This window comes from Brienomyrus brachyistius, chromosome 13, assembly GCF_023856365.1.
Source record: "Brienomyrus brachyistius isolate T26 chromosome 13, BBRACH_0.4, whole genome shotgun sequence".
NCBI lineage: Eukaryota > Metazoa > Chordata > Actinopteri > Osteoglossiformes > Mormyridae > Brienomyrus > Brienomyrus brachyistius.
In genome coordinates this window covers 23,479,053-23,501,478 of record NC_064545.1, presented here as the reverse complement: position 1 = coordinate 23,501,478, position 22,426 = coordinate 23,479,053, and the positions used below count along the sequence as shown (strand labels likewise).

The 22,426-nt window shown below is 52.4% G+C and overlaps 1 protein-coding gene across 1 annotated transcript in view; it reads right to left on the bottom strand.

The window, feature by feature from the left end:
- LOC125705880 (neogenin-like) overlaps positions 1 to 22,426 on the bottom strand; it is a 67,685-nt gene that overhangs the window by 13,910 nt on the left and 31,349 nt on the right. The window contains 14 exon segments of the mRNA XM_048972208.1: positions 852 to 996; positions 1,324 to 1,373; positions 1,558 to 1,696; positions 2,136 to 2,284; positions 2,841 to 2,995; positions 3,110 to 3,338; positions 5,936 to 6,056; positions 6,436 to 6,590; positions 9,121 to 9,257; positions 13,690 to 13,840; positions 14,239 to 14,346; positions 14,349 to 14,418; positions 14,420 to 14,514; positions 21,357 to 21,680. Of these exon segments, the coding sequence (XP_048828165.1) occupies positions 852 to 996; positions 1,324 to 1,373; positions 1,558 to 1,696; positions 2,136 to 2,284; positions 2,841 to 2,995; positions 3,110 to 3,338; positions 5,936 to 6,056; positions 6,436 to 6,590; positions 9,121 to 9,257; positions 13,690 to 13,840; positions 14,239 to 14,346; positions 14,349 to 14,418; positions 14,420 to 14,514; positions 21,357 to 21,680 (2,028 nt within the window).

The window sequence follows — 22,426 nt, the reverse complement described above, 5'->3', positions numbered from 1 at the left end:
ATTCGAGGCCGGCCTGCTGTTCCTATACCACCTTTGAGCCTGGATGGCCTATTGAACAGCTGTACATGTTCCTGGCTGACTGATATTGCGTTTTTGGTCAGCATGTGGAAAATCAGGATGAGAAAATTCACGCAAAGTGGGAATCAACTGATGTGTCCGGGGAAGCAGAGATTTTACTGAACTCTTGAAACGAGTAAATTCGGATATTTGAGTGGATACAGCAGGAGACTATTAATCTCAGGGTCGTGGGTTCGAGCCTTACGCTGGGTGATAACTCAGGTTTGAGATGTGCTATTGCCTCACTTGTAAGTTGCTTTGGACAAAAGCAAATGCTATATAAAATGAATGTAAATGTGAGTTTATTTACCATCACTGATTAAAGCTTGACAACACCATTTACAGCTAGCTTATACCTAATCCGGCTTGCCCTGCTAACATACACGACAAATAAACAAATCCACTGATTAGAAGATGAAGAGAGATTCAGTCTTAAGGGGAGCTGGCTTTATCCAGCTAGGGGGGTGACAGGTGTCGAGGCTGTCGTGTCACAAGGGGACAGCAGCAGCTCTCGGATGCTAACGAGAGCGTGTTTAACTTCTCCTTGCGGCACCGAATGTTAATTCCTGTGCCTCCCTCCCTTGGAGAGCTGGGAGCGGCTCTAACCGGCTCTGCGATGATGAACACTCTCATTTTCACAGTGAAAAGCACACAGAAGCTCATTTCCGAGTGCTCCCGCCTGCAAAAAGACTTGACGAGATTATTAAAGTGCCGCAAATTTTCTTCCCGGTCACGACGTCACTTGCCCCCATTTGAGCGCCCCCCCAGGGGCGGAGCTCCCGCAGCCGACTCACCGTCGATGAGCTGGTACAGCTGTGTGCCACCTGTCGTCTCCACCGCTTCGCTCTTGCGTGAGCCTTTGCGATAGCGGACCTTGTAACCAATCAGCTCTCCGTTTTGGGTATCAGGGGGCGGGGGTTGCCAACGGACCATGATGCTCTTCGGTAAGAAAGAGCAAGGCACACCATGAATGAAAAGTTTGTCTCCAGGAGAGCTGTTAGGCAGAATGTACACAAGTGTTGGTATTTAACAATCCAGGCTTGTGGGGTGAGGGGGCTGGTGCAAATGGTGCCCTCTGCTGGATGAAAAGTAAAAATGGTGGCACGGGTCATCGTCAAAGCTGTGAGCGGCAGAAGCACCAAACCTCCAGGTGACCATCACTTGCAGCAGGCTGTTCAGGATCTGAGTTTGTTATGCTTATATTAACACCAACTTCATCGGCTCCAGAAGGTCAACTGACCAAATGGTTCTCTTACAAACACTTACCTTTGAGTTCTGCGCTTCCAGGGTGAGGTTCTGCGGGGGGGCACTGGGGACTGGGGGCAGGGACAAACAGATGTAGGTGAACAGAGTCAACCATGTGCAGAGCTAACATCCTGGTGCCAATCATGAAGTTTTGGTGTCCACACCATCTATGGGTCCTCACTGGTGTTTCATCCACCATAATAACATCTACAGAAGGTCCACGTCCATCCCATCAGCACCAGCACACGGTCTCACCATCAGACAGGGTCTTCACGGCCATGTCCTCCGTGGAGACCCCGGGCCCATGCTTATTGTAGGCCACCACGCGGAAGCTGTACTCCATGAATTTCTTCAAGCCAGTAACGGTGTAGGACAGGCCTCCCACCTCGACATCCTGCCATGAGACACAGGACACACGAACTGTGAGGCTCTGGGGCACAAATTCCAGACAAATTCTCTCTAATCCACGGTGTCGGTGACTTTCAGCTGTGCAGATCCATTCAGAAAAAATGAGCATCATACTATGAAGAAGGTTTGTACTGAAGCATTTGGAAGGTGACGGCAAAAAAAAACACAACCACATAAAGTAGGTCCTGAACTTAGGGGGCGTCTTTCAACTTCTACTCGATATGTAAGAGGATTTGAGATGGATAGAGTTTGACTTCATCCCCTGGCAAGAATTAGACTCACAGGAGAAGGTTTGATGATTCTAGGGCCAACAGGGGGATGCGTAAACTGAGTGCTGCTGCAAAGGTCTAGTGTAAGCCATCTCTGTAACCCTTCTGCTCTCTCCAAATAGCCCCCCCAATCCCACCCCCCCCCCCCCATCTCACCTTCTCCCCATCCACACCCTTCTCCATGTAATACAGCTTGTAGGTTTGGATCTCGCCGTTGCCCGTCAGGGGTGTCCCCCAGCTGACCGTGACAGAGGTGGGGGTGACGGACACCAACTGGAGGTTAGGTGCAGGGCCTGGCACCTGGACTGCGTTGCCGAAGCACGGGGGGGGGGGGGGGGCAAAGACAAGGTTAGGTGGGTACAGGTAACACAGCTCAACAAAATGCTCCGCCTCACAGTCCATAGAGCTTGAATGCCAGGGAGGATATGGAGGTGGTGCCACAGGCAGGCAGCTCTCTGGACCATGAAGACTCCCAGCCCATGATGGCTGGGACACCGTTAGACACCTCCACTGCCCACACATACAACCCCCAGGATTATAAAGACCAAATGTTGGAGCGCTGCATCATGGGAGATCTCTAAGGCCAGTTCTAATACAAGACCTGCATGGCAAACACCTCGAGGGCGGCAGTGTGCACCTGCAGCCCGACTGGGAGAAGGCGGCTTTCCGCTCCATTTAGCAGGATCCGCGTCGCTAACCCAGGCCTGTTTTGGTGCTGGGGGGGGGGAGGGGGGTATGATGGCTAGTGTTTGTTTTCTTCACAAGCTCATGATTCACTGCTTTCAATTAGCTTCCCAAGAACAGGCGAGAAAATCAGGCTGTAAGGGAGCATGTGTGTTTGTGAGTTTCTCTGCTGCTTACGTTCAGGCTGGGTCGCCACGGTGATGGGGGCCGAGCTCTCTCCGGTGCCGATCCGGTTGTGGGCCACCACGCGGAAGGAGTACCTGGTGTCGGGCATGAGGTTCTGCACGGCCACCTGCAGGTCCCCGGGCCGCGTGCTGTTCTGGACCCGCTCCCTGTGCCGAAGGATTGAGGAGGACATGAGAGGAGGAAGGAGCCTCCTTCAGCGGAGGAGACGCACAGCCGTGGAGGAGGAGGATGTGTAGAAGTGCAGAAGGAGCATGGCGTACCTGGCTGCCCCCTCTAGCCGGTGGAAGACTGAGTAGGTGAGGTTGTCGCCGTGAGGCTCGGCGGGAGGGCGCCAGGTGAGCTTCACAAAGCGGGTGGAGACGAGCGAGGCCACGACATCACGTGGGGCGGAGGGGGTGGAACCACGGCCGCTCCCTGGGGGGGCAGGGGCTACATGAGCAGCAGGGGCAGTGGTTAGTGTGGGAGGAGGGGCAGTGGGAATGGGGACATCTGTGTAAGTGTGGGACAAGTGGCGTGTGCACAGGAAAGGAGGGCCAGGGTGGGGGCGGGGTTAGAAAGGAGCAGGGGGGAATCAGAGAGCACAGCCATAGAGGGGGGGGCAGACCACCGGAGGGGAGAACATGCAGGAGGGACGGAGAAGGGAGCCAAAGAGGAGAAAACGACAAAAAAACATGACATGACGAGAGGCGGCCATGACAGAAATAAAAACACACACAGTGGTGAAGATGCTGCACAGAAAAACGCTGTCTAACTTCGGGCTGATGTGCAGGAGAGAGAGATAACAAAAGCGAGAGAGGTGGGCCCACGGGAGTGGGGGGGGGATCTTTATCACGATTCTCCAGCGAGGCCACAGAGACAGAAGATGCTCATTAAAGGTGTGAGAAATGGGAGGCCTGTGCGTGTATCTGTGTGTGTCTGTGTGTGTGAGTCTGCCTGTGCGTCTGTGTGTGTCTGCGTGTGTGAGTCTGCCTGTGCGTCTGTGTGTGTCTGCGTGTGTGAGTCTGCGTGTGTGAGTCTGCCTGTGTGAGTCTGCCTGTGTGAGTCTGCCTGTGTGAGTCTGCCTGTGTGAGTCTGCCTGTGTGAGTCTGCCTGTGTGAGTCTGCCTGTGTGAGTCTGCCTGTGTGAGTCTGCCTGTGTGAGTCTGCGTGTGCGTCTGCGTGTGCGTCTGTGTGTGTCTGCGTGTGTGTCTGCGTGTGTGTCTGCGTGTGTGTGTCTGCCTGTGCGCCTGTGTGTGTCTGCGTCTGCCTGTGCGTGTGTCTGTGTGTCTGTGTGTGTGAGTCTGCCTGTGCATGGTTATTGTGCCTGTTTATCTGGGCGTGTGTCTGTGTGTGTCTGCTTGCATGTGTGTCTGTGTGTGCAAAACAGAAAAACAGAGAGAGTGCGAGTTGGAGACAGAGGCAGGCAGGTAGAGAGGGAGCAGTAAGGCCCAACCAAGCCAGCTCCATACAGACAGAATAAGGCAGGACACCCACCCATCCACCCATCCACCCATCCATCCATCCACCCATCCATCCAATCATTCAATCACTGGGGGGTGCTGCAGAATCAGCAGTGAGGAGGTTAAAAGGGTGTGTATTTTAGTGAATACATTTTATCTCTCCTCAAATACTTCTGCTTTGCACATCACCCCCCCTGCTGGGATGCCTCAGAGCAACTGCATCCATCCACCACATTCCTCACCTGGCACCATGATTCACTTTGGCTCATTATTTCTGCGCAAACAGGCAATGAAAAGATTTTAAGGTTGGGATCCCAGGATCAACAGGATGTTTCCCCTCCCCACATACCACCCCTGATGGGCCATAAAAAGGACCCCCCCTCCCCCCACCCAGCGACTGAGCCCCTATCCACCGCAGCCTGCGTGGTAAGGGGGTACTGGAGAGCGTGCGTCACAGGCGGGTGGAACGAAAACAACACATGGTGGCTTTGATGAAAGACACCCACGCCTGGCACGCTCAGGGGTCAGGGGTCAGAGGTGGGGTGAAGGGATGGTGGTGGTGCCGGGAAACGGCACGCGTGTGGAAATGGCCCCCGTGGGGCCGATGCCAGAGGCGGGAAGCAGGAAACAGGAACCAGGGCTGAAAACTACCCTGATGCTGGCACTGGCCTAAAGAATCTCAAACGCAACAATCAGCCTAGGGTTACTGTCCATCCATCCATCACCCAGACTGTCTGCCCTGTGCAGGGTCACAGGGGTCTGGAGCCTATCCCACACTGGGTTAAAAAAATAAAAAATAAAATAAAAATATCTCACAAACACAGGCGGTGTGGGATTACCCCCAATCAAGGAACAATGTAAACATGTTCACAAAAGAATTGGACTGAATCTCTTTTGACTTATAATGGACACAAAATGGTCCAAAAACACCAAACTCTGATGGTGCTTTGATTTCAATTTATTTCAGAAATACATTCATCATAAGGCTCACCCCACCCTCCCTGGCAAGCAGGGCACTCAAGTAACGGGAAAACGCTGATCTGCGTAAATCAGCAGGTGTAAGCAGAGCTAATGAGCTCCTTTCTTAATTGGGAATACAGCAGCCAGCCGAAAGCATCACCCTCATGTCAGGAAACGCGTGCAAACATGATCGCGGTCCGAGGGCTTGCAGGCTGGGGCCGGAGAACTGGCTGGTCAGCAGGAACAAGCAGCACTGGACACGCAAGTGGGCGTGTGTCTCTGTTTTTTACCAAACCATACGCGGTTTGGAGGATGGTCACATACTTAGACCGTCATATGCCAGGAGTCTGTAAGCACACTGATCACACTATCATAATTTCTTTTCTCCTGTTCAATGCGGTTCACAGCTCTGATCAGGGACGTCCTGTCTGGCACACACGCTGCTTACACAGCAGCCCGCCCTCATCACCGAGGCACCATGGGAAGGCGTGGATTCAGGTGCTCAGAGATGTTCATCTGCATTCCTATTGGCTGCTGGGAGAAAGGCATGCTGGGAAGGTTCACCGAAAACCACCTGGACAGTCCCCAAGTTCATGTGCCCCACAGCAGACATGACAGGAGCCTGTCTGAGCAGGAGCAAGACACCTGACACCTCCCCTTGCCCGCCCGCCCGCCCCCCTACACTCACTGTGATCCAGAATAATGAGCTGCGCGTTGGACTGGACGTTCCCAGCGTCGTTCTCCGTCAGGCACTGATAGAAACCCTCGTCGGACTTCACCAGACCCAGAATCAGCAGGTCATGCTCGTTCTTTGGGGACACAAATGAAACATGGGGTTTGAATACTGCACACATAGACAAACTGATCTAGCCCTCAATAACATCTTTCTACCAGCTGCTGGGTTCGTCATCTGATACCAAAACACCACCTTTATCAATGCCTCAGCTGCTGCTACCTAGTAGAAAATACCACGCTCCTCACAAAAGCAGTCTTTAAGCATCTTGTCAGGCTGCTCTTTAATTGAAAGGCTTGTGATAACCATGACAATGACAACTGACAAAGAGATGGCTGTGAGATAACCTCCCACCAGCAGGGGGCAGCATACTCAGACAGTCCAGAGCATCCAAAGGACGAAATACAGAGAGTTCCCAACCATCCCCGCCATGTGAAATTTACAATAAAACTTACAATTATTTTGAAGTAGTCCCCTGGAATAATGGCGTCTCCGTTTTTCACCCACTTGACGGTTGGGGGTGGGGAACCCGTGACATCGCACTCAAAAACTATGTCCATGGACTCGTAGGCGTAGATGCTGGAGGGAGTCTTCAGGAAGCGGGGAGGAACTGTGACAAAACGAGAGAGCTCAGCACCTGTGTGTGCCTGTGCGTGTGTGGCCCAGGAATACCTTACCTTGGTACCCACAACGTTATGAATACCCATTTTTTTGACCTTATGGGGACAAGTTTCCTGGCCCCCATGTGGGAAAACTCAATTTTATAGAAATCCATGACTGCAATGAATAAACTAAAAATAAACTCTTGTATTTTGCATGGTCACTTATGGTTATGGTTAGGGCTGGGTAGGGGTTAAGGTTGTCATGGTTAGCATTAGCATTTTTCCCATTGAAATGAATGAGCGGGCCCCAAAAAGATATGATTACACGACTGTGTGTGTGTGTGTGTGTGTGTGTGTGTGTGTGTGTGTGTGTGTGTGTGTGTGAGAGAGAGAGAGAGACATAGAGGGCAGAATCACTCCCATTAGGGTATGAGGTAGCCTGATAACACCCAGTTCTGCAGAATCCAAACTTCTCTAGGCCGTGTCCATATTCCTGTATAAAACATAACAGGAAGTGCTTTCCTCTAGTGTGACACCACGCTGAAACGCCGCCGACCCTCCGCTGTTAACTGCACTGACCTTCACAGACAGAAAGTTCCGGCAGACCCGAGGTGGCAGTGCGGAAAATGGCACGTTTCGAGAAAAGCAGCACGCTCTACCTCTCCATATGATCCGGCCCGCTGGCCAAAGCATGCAACCCATTTTTTCCGAGTGAGTGTCTAGCAGGCAGATGAACAGCGCCCCCTGTCAGGCAAGGTCAACGACCCCATAACGCACGGGGGGCGTCACACACCATGACCCACGGGGGGGCGCATGGCCTCCTCGACTGTCCTTGGGAGTCTTTACGTAAGAGTTGGACACGCTCTACACACCAACCCATTAGCTGTTATGGAGGATGAACTGACGACGACGTGTAAGAACACTGTGTGTTCAAATCCCCGACAGGTGGGGTGGCACAGCAGGTCAGAACCAAAGTCAAAGCCACTAGAAACAGGGATAGTTTCTCGATCCTCATCAATGGTAACTGGTCTGCTCACCGCAGACATTTTTGGTGCTTTTTCAGCGCACCAAGTACCGTATTTTCGGTGTGGTACTTTTGGTACTTTCCATTATCCACCGACGTCCAGCTGAGCATCAGTAGCAAAAGTGCCAAACCAGCTGGGGCACTTCTGTGGTACTTCGCTACACTGAGGGGGGTGCTTTCTTTGAGGGGGGGGGGGACTTTAATATATGATGAATCAGTTTAATCTATAAAAAGAATAATAATTAACCTAGCCAGCTAAGATTTTTTTCCTATGACTGAGTAAAAATGTTTTAGCGAAACGTTAACCCCCGCACTATAGTGTCCGTACAGAATTGAAAGTAAGAAAAAGGCTGATCTTAATCTAACTTACTTGCAATGTAGAGAATTGCATGTGCAAAACCTGCGATGCTGGTATCAATATCGCACCAGCCTTATAATATACTACAGTCATTTTTCGCATTCAGTACAAAATACCAAAAGTACGGTACCTGGTGCAGTGGAAAAGCACCCTTTGACACATGCTTTCGTCTACTGTGATCCTATACCTCTTCCTGTCATCGCCCTGTTTACTTCCATTCACTATTTATTCATTTTTTTCACCCCTTATTTCCCCCCCCCCCCCATCTTAAATTTTGTTGTGGCACATGCACCAAGACAGATTCCTGGCATGTTTAACATACTTGGCCAATAAAGATCTTTCTGGTTCTGATTCTGATTAGGGAACATATTCTGAACAATCCTACACACACAGATGCCATTCAGCCTTGGAGGCCTCAGGGGATTGATCTCAGCGTAAACTGTCCCAGCAGCGGAGTGGGGGTGCAGGGTGGGTCACTACGCAGACGTCAAACAGCACGGCCAAATCCCCGCTCACTAATTACACAGATCCTGAAAGCGGGAAATGATTTGTTTGACAAACAGATGAAGGGATACTCATTAGGCACCAGGAGGAGGGAGGAGGGAGCTGGTGGTCTGTGTACTCTGGGGAGGGGGGGGGGGGGGGGGGGAGTGGCTGGTGGGTGCAGCGGCAGCAGTAATCCTACAACTGCGGTAATAAAACAGGGGATGTGTGAAGCTGGGGGGGGACAGGGTGGCTCCTGATATAGAAACTCCAGAAAAAGCCTGTGGAAAAACTACACCCCCGCACTCCTGGTACCCCCCTCCCTGGTGTGACTGCTGTACGCAAGACGTCCCACCCCTGTGCAAACAACCCGCACGTCATCAAGTGCCCTGTGACTGTGACCCCAACCCAGGCCCCCTCCCTGAGTGGGGCACATGGCACAGAGTTAAAAATAACATCATCCGCCCCCACGCCCACTGAAACTCAAGTGTACCCATCAAAATTTCATATCATCAGCAGAAAGATGCAAGGAAGAGCATCCTTATATGGCTCCCAGCTCTAACCTGACGATCGCTGAGCGATGTGCCCCCCGGAGGCCTGGAGGCTGAAACACGCCCTTCAGAAGCACATGCGGCTTACACAGTCCATACAGCGAGACCCAAGCAGCACGAACCTCGCACACGGAGCTCGGCCTCCGCCTCGATGGTCTCATTCCCGCTCTCTGCCACACAACTGTAGGTTCCTGTGTCATCCTCGGTCAGGTCGATGATCCGGAGGCTTCCGCCACCCACAATCTCGAAGCGTCCATCGCTGTCAGAGAAAGAGCAAGGAGATGGGCCGTCAGAGCAGCCGGGGGGGGGGTGGTCACCCACCCACATAGACAGGGGTGGCCAGGTAAACACCATCCCTCCCTTCGGCTCTTCATCAAGGCCCTGGAAATGTTCCAGGGGCACTGGATGGATGGATGGATGGATGGATGGATGGATGGATGGCTGACTGTGTTCAGACCCCAAGTTTCACTCTCAGCTCTATGTGTGTGTCTTACTGTAAAAAGGATGGGACGAGCAAAGACACATTCCAGTGTAGCTGTACTCATACAAACAGCAAATAAAGGTTCATTTCATTTAACAATGAATGTCAAGCAACACTGTAAACCTACAATAGATTCCACCCCAAAAACAGGCGATAATCTCATTGTACTACAAGGTCCCTGTGGCCCCTGCAGTGATTAACAGGAAGGGGGTTTTAGAGCAAAGTGGCCCCCCAGGAGTGAAGGGGAAGAGGCCGGAGCCCAGCAGAAATGTGGGGCCAAGCTCAAAGAAACACCCCCACCACCGTTATGGTTAGGTGATGTTTAGCAGTGCAGGAAAGCCTGTAGCTTGCAGCTTATAACCTGCCTCCTTCAGCTTTTAGCCTATAGCCTATAGTCTGCAACCTGTAGCCTGCTGCCTATAGCCAGCGGCCTGCTGCCTATAGCCAGCGGCCTGCTGCCTATAGCCAGCGGCCTGGAACTGACTCAAGTTGCATAGAAACACACAGGCACATTGTACAGAGGCTCTCATTCTACCGTTATTGCAACCATAGATGAGGTATATGCTCATTTATACTATACCATACATGCCATGTACACCACTGTATCAATGAACATTCACTATTTATCACGTGTATGTAATTCTACAGCAGTTTCTAGCACTTTTACATTATTTTGCGGATTAGATTAGAGGCCAAACTGCTTTTTATGGTCTGAGTATTTGTACTTTGTGCCATGACAATAAAGCTGAATGTTTATCTAATCTAATATAAACCAGTAAGGAACCAGCAAGCTGCAAGGAAGATTGAGCAAGGTTCTGTGACAGTGGCAGAGATCCAGGCGGGGACTGTCCAGCACAGAGTCACGACAGAATCGGCTGCTTCCGGCCGGGCCAGACCCTGTGCCCAAAACGTCATGTACTTAGAGGCCGTGAGGCTCTTCAGCCGGACATGGCGTGAGCGGTCAGCCGTGAGCTGGGTATCAGCAGCAGCCGGTTTAATTAAACCATACCGTGCCCACAAATGGGGGGGGCTATCTACCTCCCCATGAGAGGGTAATTGGACAGGATCCTCAGCACCCACAGCAAGCTGGGCACGAAGCTAATTAAACACCACAAGGCCGATTTAATTAGCCCGGGGGTCCCTCTGCCTGGTCACACGGAAGTTGTCATGCGGCGCCTCAGGTGGGGGCCACACCCCACCCTCGCTGTGAGCCGCACCTGCCCGCACGAGACTCCAGGACTCCCTGCTGTGATGTGAGCTCGAAACATTCCAGCTCCTTAACCATGACGCCCCCCTGCATTGCAGCCTTTGGTGTGGGCGGGGTCTCCCAACTGCTCGCTGTCCTTAAATAACCAGGACTGTGGAAAACAGCCCAGAAGCGTGACAAGAGGCATGAAAATACATAAATTATATGAGAGGCGGAGCTTATCAAGGGCCCTGGCAACAGTCATTGGACTGTTCCGGATTGTTCTCCTGGACCGCGTGCCCAGCGCGGCCTGCTGCCAGCTACACAGCACCAGGCCGCCATCTGGACCTTCACACGGCCTCGCGTCATCAGCGGGTACTGAGGGCAGCTGGGGGTCACAGGGATGACCGGACAGGTTACGGGGAGATGGGGATATGTTGCAGTTATCTTAGGTAGTATGACATCAGTGCTGGATCAGACGCCCCCAATCAATTTAATTTATTTTCAGTTTGACTCGCAATGTTATTTTGCTATTTATGCTTAACCTGAGTGAGCACCTCACCCCCCAATGCACTCCCACTCACCCTGAAGGCACAGCAGAGTGAGACAACTGGCCTGAACTAGGGATCGTGCCATATATCCCCGGTAACGAGAGATTCCGGAACCAAAAGACCTCAAAGAGCCTCTTTCAGAACCAGGTTCTAAAGGCACCTAAAGGGGGGGGTACTGTGAGCAAGACAGCAGGTCCAACCAAATGCCAGATCGGCATGACAGGTGACATTCTCATCAGAGCCGGTAGTGTGGGCTGTCTGGCCCCAGTGGCATGGTCACTCAGAGTAGCAGGTTATTCTGTCAGAGCAAAGCTGTTACCGTGGGAACGGTGGGAGCCTGCAGAGCCCCTGCTGTCGATCTCCTGAGAGACAAAAAGCCATTTTCGCGCAATGTTCTGTGTTTGCCAGCTCCGAGACCCAGGGAAACATGCAAAAATCACACTTTTGGGAGCTTCAGCAGAGCCCCCTAGGGGCAGAGGCCCAGCCCGCTAAGGTGCGTTGACCTGCGCACACTGACTCTGCAAACATGTCTGTCCGTCCCGCACGTCGCTTTCATACGTAAGTAAATATCATTGCAGTGTGATGACATTTGGGGGGTAGAATGGGGGGGAGAGTTGGGGAAGGGTTGAGGCACTGACTTCGATGGTGTGTCAATCTCACAGTCCATACATTATTCATGTTTGCCTGGAAGTGCAGAGGAATTCTATTACAACCCCAGCCACTTAATTTTCACCCCTACAGCCCCCCCCACCGCCACCCCACAGCCTCCTCTGGGTCTGTTCACATCCTTATTACAGTCACGCCACGTGACCCTTAGCGCTACAGTGAGGTGAGGTGCTCTTAATGAGACCTTAATGAGAAGTCAATCCCAAAGGCTGTCTAACCCTACCCTCACCTACCAGCAGATGGCACAGCAATTACCCAAGTGCATCTTACATTAACAGGCTGAAGGTTCAAATTCCAATGGTGGTCTGCTTTTGGACCACTGAGAAGGATAAACAGCTTTCTCCTGTAAGTATCTGATTGGGCTGATTAAAGCCGCACTCACGCTTGGCACAGGTGTCTTGTACTGTGGCCGAGAATGATTGTCTCCCCTCCCCACTTTAACGCTCCGGGACCGAGAAAGCGCTTTTCTCACACAGTGACGATGAAAGCTATCACACAGCACAATGGAGTAAATGATTAATGTCCTTATTCTGTGAATTATTTGGAGTAGTTTGGGGTGCGATGGCACTGTTATAGATTTATTGAGTATACAATGCAGCGATTGTCATTTAATCGTGCTGCATGTTTAAGACGACGGTCCCGTATTTTACCAGATATCTCAGGGTTTTCCTGTGCTGCACTCAGTTGTTCCTCTCGTCAGCCCAGGTTTCCAGTAAACACTGCACCTCTGCAGTAGACAAAAGTGATCCCTTTGCCATAACGTCTGTTAAATGTTTGTCGCAGTGACACCTGATCTGTTCCTTCTAGGTCTCGTTGATTTATAGCGTACATGTGTGTGCCAGTCGCGTGACATGATGTCATGTCTGTGTTCCGTGCTCAACCACGGTTAGCAATCATACTGGATGTGTACCATGCCCAAGTCCAACTGAACTGTGCCCGTGCCCACCTCTTGAAACAGGCCGGGTATTAAAAGGACCAGCCGGGCATTCTAACTCCTTGACGTTCACCGGCAGAGCAGTGTACTACTGTCAGCAGGGGGAGCACCAGTAAAACTCCTTTGATCTGTTTTTTTTTCATGTGACAGGCAGAAATTTCTCCAAGACAAATGAGAATCATTTCTGGCTGGGCTCCCGGATCTGGCACAAGTGTTTTCCCTCTGATTAAAATCACTACATCTAGCTGTACAGTTCTGATTCAGAACAGCTCTGCACAAAGGAGAGAGATTGGCTACCGTCTGCCACTAGTGGGCGCCACTTCAAACTCCCACAGGGACCCTTAAAGACAGGCAGAAAGGCACCTTTGCTTCTATAACTGTTCACAGACACACACACAGGCACCCAGCTCCTTTTCTCCCTCTGTTCCACAACCCCCAGGCAAAGCATCGACTCAGACCGTCCTGGGAAAAATGCAGGCTGACAGACTTTGTAACTGATCTCATACCAATATAAGCAGCATCTCATTCCAGCCCGCTGGTCAGACTCCAGCCCGCTCCCCACCCCCACCTGATAAGCATAGGCAAGAGAGCAGTGTGGGTCTGCAGGTGTCGGTGAAGGTATTTCAGCAGAACGGAGGAAGACCCCCCATTAGAGTTTAACAAAGTGCGTTTATGAAGATTGTTACTGCCCCACTGGGGCATTTAGTCTGCAGGAGACAAGTAGAGGGTATTTAATAAAGCCCCACTATCAGTCTCGACCATGCTGGACGTGATGCATTGCATTCTGAGGTGAACCTTTTATGGGGGTCAAAGGTCACACAGACAGCGTATCCTAAACACAGGCTCTGGCTCAGAGCTCCCTCTTTAGCTTACCTGTCGCTGAGGGGCATAGCACCCCGCTGCCAGTGCACACTCGGCCTGGGGTACCCCACAGCGACGCAGGACAGCAGTGCGCTCTCCCCAGCAAGCACTGTCACTGACTCCGGCTGTCGCAGGAACTGCAGCGCCCTCTCTGTCCCATCCTCTGCGAAAAGAGCAGGATATTGGCAGCATAAGATATGGAAAAAAACGAAGCAGAGAGATGCGAGGGTGGGGGGATATGGTCATGTGACATCCTCAAGTGGAGTGTGGAGCTGTGGTCATGTGACATATCCTCAGATAGAATGTGGGGCTTCAACAATGTGAAACATCCGTAGATGGGGTGAGGAGCTGCGGTCATGGGTGCCCTGAGCTCTGGGGTTAACCTTAGCCCTGAATCTACCTCTAATGTTCCAGAGCAAAGGAAAAATTTGTAGGCTTCGAGCTCCAATGATCTGATACGTGGTCATCTCACCCAGATCAGCGTCCAAATCCCGCCCCAGCCGGCAAACCGTACTGAGCCTTGAGTCTGGGCCGAGGCAGACACAGGTCAGCCGTACTCACCTGGGATGACCTGCAGCTCGACCTCCTCGCTGGCTTTGGAAGGCCCCAGGTTCTCCAGCACGCAGCGGTAGCGACCCACATCAGCCTCGGTTGCAGTGCTGACCACAGGGCGGCGCCCGGCAGCTGTAGCACCCTGGGGCTGAGCTCTAGGGGCTGCCGATCGCGCTCCCAGTGGGTAAAGCGCAGCCAGCTCCAGGTTGACATCGCAGGTCAGCACCTGGCTGTCGCCATGATGCACCGAGGCCACTTCCGGCTGACTGGAGAATCGGGGAACACCTGCGGGAAGTGAGGGTGAGGAGACGAGGCATTACATCACTTCCAGAACAACCTATATGCCCACCTAACAGGACCGTTCCCCTCCTGTCTAGATGCCGATGATCCAGGGGCAACAGGAGCCCCTCGGAGCATCACCATGGAGATAATTAAAAACAAAATCTGCTGCCTATTTGCGCTTTTATGGCTCTTTCATCTCCAAAAGTTAATTACTTTCTGGGTGTCAAGTACCCGCTCTGATATCACGCTTGCGTGAACGTCTTTCCGAGAAGATGAGGTATATGGGGGGAGGGAGGGTCTCGGTTACATACAGATCAGTGGAGCTCAGATGTTACAGCATTGGGGGGGGGGGGGGCGGGCTTCTCACTTGCTTGGAGGAGGAAGACAAAACACAGCTGGACGGGTCAGAAACCTCAGATCCATCTGGGGGCCTGCTCTTGGACCGCCCAGTGCATTCTGGTCTCTGACCCAGACAGCCCAGTGGATAGAATTCCCCCTACCCACTATCAGTAGGTGTGTTATTTCTGATTTGACAAATAACCACAATCCTCACCCAGCCTCTGTGCGAATGGCACTACGCAAATAATGGATTGTATTAAACTTAAATCATAAATATTCAATTATGGAAAATTGCTGAGGGGAGGGGCAGGCAGACACAGAGTGGGCAGTGAAGAGGCTGCCAGAAATTTGAGCCAATCGCCACAGCAACAGTGAAAGTCGACACAGCTCTCCAGAGTGGTGACGCGCATCAGGGATGGTGCTGCTGTGGGGGGCCACATGCCAGACCCCACGGCAAGCGAGGCCCTAGCCCCCCAAATCACAGGGAGCAGGCTGACATCATCATCACCTCACTGGCTTCTCCAGGCTAGATCCAGGAGGCTAAAGCCAGCCCCAGTGCAGGGGAGTCCATAGCAGGAGGGACGCAGCCTCAGAAGAGACCAATCACCACATAGGTGTGCCCAGGGATCTGGGAGCGCTCTTCAGACAAAAGTAATCAACATCAAATCACACCCCGGCTCTACAGATTAGGGAGCGACCAAAGATGTCCAGACAAGAGTAATCAACACCAAATCACACCCCAGCTCTACAGATTATGGAGCGAGCGGAGATGTCCAGGCAAGAGTAATCAACGCCAAATCACACCACAGCTCTACTGATTAGGGAGCGAGCACAGATGTCCAGACAAGAGTAATCAACGCCAAATCACAGCCCAACCCTGCAGATTAGGGAGTGAGCAGAGATGTCCAGACAAGATGAATCGACACCACATAACAGCCCAATCCTGCAGGTTAGGGAGCAAGCAGAGATGTTTAGACAAAAGTTAATCAACACCAGATCAGAGCCCTTAACCTGCAGACTCAGGTGCAGAGCTGGTGTTCAAACAAGACTAATCAGCACAGAATTACCGCCACTTTCTGCAGAGTAACCACTGAATCTAACAGAACAAGAAGAGGGGGCACCAAAAGACTGCAGATGCACAAAGCAGGGAACCACCACCCAGAATTGCAAGGATTTGGGAAGGGGATGCATATCAGTCTGGTGGTTAGGACTAAACCCTGACTATGTTTACTGCGTGCAACAGAAGCTGTGCAGAGGTGACTGTACTGACCTGAGCAAACAAGTCAGGGCTCATCTGTACTTTTGTGCCCGTGTGTGTGTGTGTGTGTGTGTGTGTGTGTGTGTGTGTGTGTGTGTGTGTGTGTGTGCTTGTGCGTGCAAAACCCAAGTGTGACGACATCTCATACACATGAAATTGAGCGACAGTCATAAACACTCCTGCTGATGCGATTCCTGGCCATGTCATGACGGTGCACTGACCCCCCCCCCTCTCCCTCCATCGCCTCCCCACACTTTCTCTCCTCTTGGGGGTCGATTCAAGGCATCAAGTCTCTGGTTACCAAGTGTCATGAATGCCAGTACACCCCCCACCCCAGGCTGTGATCCGGGGTCAGGCGGGTCTCACAGGCAGCCCACTCAGGCTGTACAGACACCCCTGAAACGCATGCTGTGCTGCTCTGGGGCAGCTGGGGGCTCCTGCAGGCTGCTGCAGGTACTGACAGCCGTTACACAGAAGACATTTTGTGTGGGACAGTCAGTCCTGAGGTTTCATTCAGTCTAAGTGACGGGGTGCGGCTAGCCAATTGGCCTCTATGCCCCCCGGTGACATCCGTTTGGACACGCTTAGCCAGCAACGCCTCCATTTGGACACGCCTGCTCCCCCCAGGGATACCCCCTTGTGGAGGCACTCAGCCAACATTTGGACACAACCCCCCCCCCCACTCCCAAGCAACACTCCATTGGAATTGGAACACCCCCCCCCCCCCGGGACAGCAATGCCTCCTTTTTGGACATGCTTGGTGCTGAAAGGGGCTGGCAGGTTCAATGCGGCGAATCAAGCTGCTGTCAGCCTGGGAGAAAGTCCTGGAAGTCCAGTGTCAACCCGGAATTGCACTGATCGGCCTCCACTACCAGAGCAGACACAGAAAGAGACAAGCAGACAGGCACACTGAGAGCAGTGAGAGAGACAGAAACCGTGAAAGCAGACAGGGTAAGATAGACAAGCAGAAAAGAAAAAACGAACTGGCACACAAAACAGAACATGCATGCAAAAAAAAAACATGCATTCAAAAATGTGATCTCTCTTTCTCAGACAAACACACACACACACACACAGACACAGGCAATATTTGTATCTTCGTGGGGACTCTCCATTCATTTCAATGGCAATCTGAGCCCAAATTCCAGCCTTACCTTTAACCATAAGTAACCAAACAAAATTGATTGCAGTGTTGCAGATTTTTATAAAATTCAGTTTCCCCTCATGGAGACCAAAAACGGTGGTCCTCATAATGTCAAAATAACTGGTTTTTAATCACATAGTTTGGACTTTGGGTCCCCACAATGTAATATATATATGACCACATTCACACACCACAGTCACATACTCACACAAACAGCCAAAATACACACACTCACACGCAAATGTTATTTCAAAATGACCCCCAGGGCTAGCAAGCAGGTCTAAGCAGTAGATAGCTGGCATTTCTAAAGGCCGCTGTCTGGGTGCGAACCAAACCAGTGCCATACCGGGACGCATGATGAAATATTTAAAAGGACAAATCAAAAACACACAGATTCATCAGGATGCTGCAGGGTCTCGTTTCTGCTAGATATTAGCTTGCCATGTTTTATCTCCATTTTTTTAACCCCCCCCCCCCCCCCAACCCGTCAGGCCAAAAATAGCTCCTGGGAACACTTTCCCCTGCGCTGCAGGAAAACACATTACAGGCAAATCACACCTTGACAATTTTATCTGTGAGAAATTGTTTTCCAAAAAAAGCCCTTTTTTCCATGTACACATCACAAGCGAGCCTGTCATTTCCATAAAAAAGCACAGTGAATCTCCTAAAATCCCTGCACAAACCTGCCGGCCCGGTGGGCCCAGCTGGGGCACGGCAGAGCGCGCATGAATCACACGTTTGATTCAGTAGCTCCCGCCGTAGCAGAATTTAATACCGATAACGAAGGCGGAGCAGGTCGCCTCGCCGGGTTCAGAGAGCACAGGATGCCGGAGCCGGCAGACCACCTGCGTCACGGCAGAGGGCGGCTGCTGTCTTAAGAGGCTTCCGAAAACACCCCCAGCTCTGGGAGTTCTCAAACCATCACTGACGTAAACGGAACTTTACTCTGCATCTCTGGTGGCTTTCACGGGGAGGGGCGTTTAGGGCATTTTGGCAGAGCCCACCCAACTCCCTCCCCAGGAACGAGAACCGGCAACATGCCGTGTCTGATTCTTATGGGCCTGCAGCACCTGCGTCCCTTAGATTGGTCTGAGGGAGGAGAAGACGAGAGAGAGAGAATGACGATAACAATAAAGAGAAAGAGCTGTGAAAAAGCAGTGAGAGACAGAGAGCAAGAGAAAAGAAGGGAAGGTGAAAATGAGACAGAGAGATAGAACAACTAAGGGGCCCTGATTGAACTGGGTTGGAATAAAAACACAGCTCAGTGGCACCCCCCAGTGGTCAGAATGGGAGGTGTTTGCCATTTAAGCTGATGAGGATGAGGGAGAGGAAGGGCAGCCTAGACCCTTGGAACCCCCATGACCCCATGGCGGCCACTCTAGAGCCTCTGACGGCTCGTGGTGCTCCTCTTCAGGCACTGCATTATCTTGCATTGATCCCGTCTCGCCCCGCCATCACTGTTTCGCTCTCAGGTTGTCCGGTTTCATTTCAACTCCCGCTCGTTAAAAGATTGAACGCCTTTATTAGATATGCGTGTGGCTCTGAGCCTGCTGGTAATTATGGGACTGATTACACATTACCGCTCCTCATTTTTGCACATTCATCTTCCTCATCCACTAATCGGCGTGCACTGAGGCTACACACTCAGTCCACGCCGAGAGGAGGGAGTGAGTAAAGCAGCGTGACAGGCAGAGGGCGTAGCGGTGAAAGGGCTCTGCTGAATGGTGTAGCAGCATAGAAATTTGCACAGCACGTACAAAACAAAAGCATCTCAAAGTTAGGCTTTCGTCCAAATAGCCATAAAAATTACTTCTGTTGATGGCCTTGGATGTGACCTGCAGGGTTTGGGTTTAGTCCCCCTCCCCCAGCAGACTGTATCTGGTTCTTAACCCAGAACTGTTATAGTACCACAGTTTTACTTCTTACATTATCTTCATCGTTTTGCAAAGAGAGAGCGTGCAGTGTGTGTCTGTGCAATGAATGTGTGCAGTGAGTGAGTGAGTGAGTGTGCGTGCATATGTGTATGTGAGGGAGAGAATATCTGGGCAATGAGTGTCTGCATTGTCCTGTGTGTGCGAGTGTGTGCAGTGAGTGAGTGTCTTTGCACAGTCCTATGTGTGTACAGTGGTAGGACACAGTGCTCACCCTATCCCCACTACAGTGAATTGCTTTTATCTCCATTCTCAACCTCATTCCCAGCCCATACTGTCCCTGTGAGGAACCTAACCTGTGGTGTTGAGCACAGACCCCCCATTTCATACCATCTCATCGGGAGGAGGGGGGGCTGTCACTTTAAGAGGTGTGGAGGCCATCACCATGACAACGACCCACCTCCCCTTCAGACGCGTGCAAACAGAGTGATAAGACTGAAGGGCAGACAGGGCCTGTCCATCACATGGACGGCGTCTACAGGGACACAGGCGGACCGGGGGGGGTGGTCCACAGGCACAAACATGAAGGAAAACCTCCATTTGCTAGAGGGGAGACTGATGAAGAGAAATGAACAGATGGACAGGAAACGACAGACAGGGAGGCGGAGACAGAGAGACAGACGGGGAGGCGGAGACAGAGACAGACGGGGAGACGGAGACAGAGAGACAGACAGGGAGACGGAGACAGAGAGACAGACAGGGAGACGGAGACAGAGAGACAGACAGGGAGACGGAGACAGAGAGACAGACAGGGAGACGGAGACAGAGAGACAGACAGGGAGGCGGAGACAGAGAGACAGACAGGGAGGCGGAGACAGAGACAGACAGGGAGGCGGAGACAGAGACAGACAGGGAGGCGGAGACAGAGACAGACAGGGAGGCGGAGACAGAGACAGACAGGGAGGCGGAGACAGAGAGACAGACAGGGAGACGGAGACAGAGAGACAGACAGGGAGGCGGAGACAGAGAGACAGACAGGGAGGCGGAGACAGAGAGACAGACAGGGAGGCGGAGACAGAGACAGACGGGGAGACGGAGACAGAGAGACAGACAGGGAGACGGAGACAGAGAGACAGACAGGGAGGCGGAGACAGAGAGACAGACAGGGAGGCGGAGACAGAGAGACAGACGGAGACGGAGACAGAGAGACAGACAGGGAGGCGGAGACAGAGAGACAGACAGGGAGGCGGAGACAGAGACAGACGGGGAGGCGGAGACAGAGAGACAGACAGGGAGACGGAGACAGAGAGACAGACAGGGAGACGGAGACAGAGAGACAGACAGGGAGGCGGAGACAGAGAGACAGACGGAGACGGAGACAGAGACAGAGACAGACAGGGAGGCGGAGACAGAGAGACAGACAGGGAGGCGGAGACAGAGAGACAGACAGGGAGGCGGAGACAGAGACAGACAGGGAGGCGGAGACAGAGACAGACAGGGAGGCGGAGACAGAGAGACAGACAGGGAGGCGGAGACAGAGAGACAGACAGGGAGACGGAGACAGAGAGACAGACAGGGAGGCGGAGACAGAGAGACAGACGGAGACGGAGACAGAGACAGACAGGGAGGCGGAGACAGAGAGACAGACAGGGAGGCGGAGACAGAGAGACAGACAGGGAGACGGAGACAGAGACAGACAGGGAGACTTGCCAAGTAGAGGGGTTTAACTGGGCAGAACCGCTCATCTATTGTCACATGTTTTTAGTAACGAGCTGCTATGGGGGTGGGTATCCGCAGGACTGGCTGCACCCCATCGTGAGACACAGATCCAGGGGACTCACCACCAGCGCCATGCAGGGGGCCAAGCAGAAAGGACTTTGAGAAGAATGACACAGTTGCAGGGCACTTCATGAAACATTTAAGCAAAAAACTCCCAAATGGGGATGAACGACTTAAATCCGCTGGCTGAATAATTTCAAGGGAGCAGAGCATTACGGGACTTCAGTGCTAATGGTGGCAAATTGCTGCAGACGAGGTTATTTTCTGCAATGATTAATCATGGAAACTAAGGCGGTCTGAAAGCAGTGGAAGCTGGCGATTAAGATGGCCGAGTGGAAGCCAACCCCCCCGTAGAGGGAGTTTACATGAGAAAAAAAGAACCTTTTGGGTACCGAGCATTCCCCCCCCCCAAGTAATGTAATGAGAGAGTTGACCATGCCTGCAGTACCCTTACCGGCCACCGTGAGGCGAGCCGTGCGGCTGCCGATGGAGCCCAGGCCATCGACGGAAGCCACGCATTGGTAGACACCCTCATCGGGCTTGTTGTTCTTGCCGTGCAGCACGCCAGAGATGAGCAGCGAGCCGTCGGGGAGCAGCTGCCGCCGATCGTCGGCTGCAGGTTCGAGGATGGCGCCGTCCTTCCTCCACTCGATGCGCGGCGGCCCCCCCCATTGACTGTGCGCCGAGCAGTTCAGCAGGGCATGGCCGCCCCGCACGGTCACTGTGTCTGCAGGCTCAGCCGAGAACCAGAAGGCGGTGAAGGAGCGAGGAGACGCACCTGTAGGAGGACAGGGGGACGGGGGGGGGGGGGAGAGAGGAGCAGTGGCATTTACAAGGAGCTCTACACTAATTATTGCACAAACATGTTGCGTATTTAGGAGATGCTAAAGCGTGAGTCCTGCTAAGTAGCTAGCAATGATCTTCTGACCCTACTCACTGGATAGTTTTTGAAACACCACTTTTTGAAAGGAACAGACACCCCAGCGCACCATGTTCGTCACTCAGCTTCGGGGTATTTATTTCCTTAAACTTCTCACTCGCAAAAAAAAAAATAAAAAAATCCCAGACCAAATATTTTGAGCACGTACACCATATAGGGTGTGCCTGCAATGTCTGCGGCGACAGCAAACCGGCGCCTTCGAGGGGCCCTTGCGGGGTCAGGGGGGGCTGTGGTTCCTCCTCTAGCTCCCGCATGCAACGTCAGTTGATGCCTTGTGATGCGGGGAGGAGAAGCAGAGAGAACAGAAAGCCAACACCGCTCCCGAGAAGCACAGAACTCCAGGAAACCCCGACCTCACGATACAAAGTTAGCAGTTTTCCGGAAAAGTCCGCTGGCCTAGACGACGCCTGCCCCAAGACATGGGAGTCTCAAGCACGCCCGGAGCCGGTGCTGCATTTACGCATGTGCAGAGCGCCAGCCGAGACCAGCAGGCGATCTCTACCAGTGACATGCAGGTGTGTCACCGGCCACTGGAGGGCGCCGAGACTGACTCTGCCCATTCAGCTGGACGACGTGTTTGACCG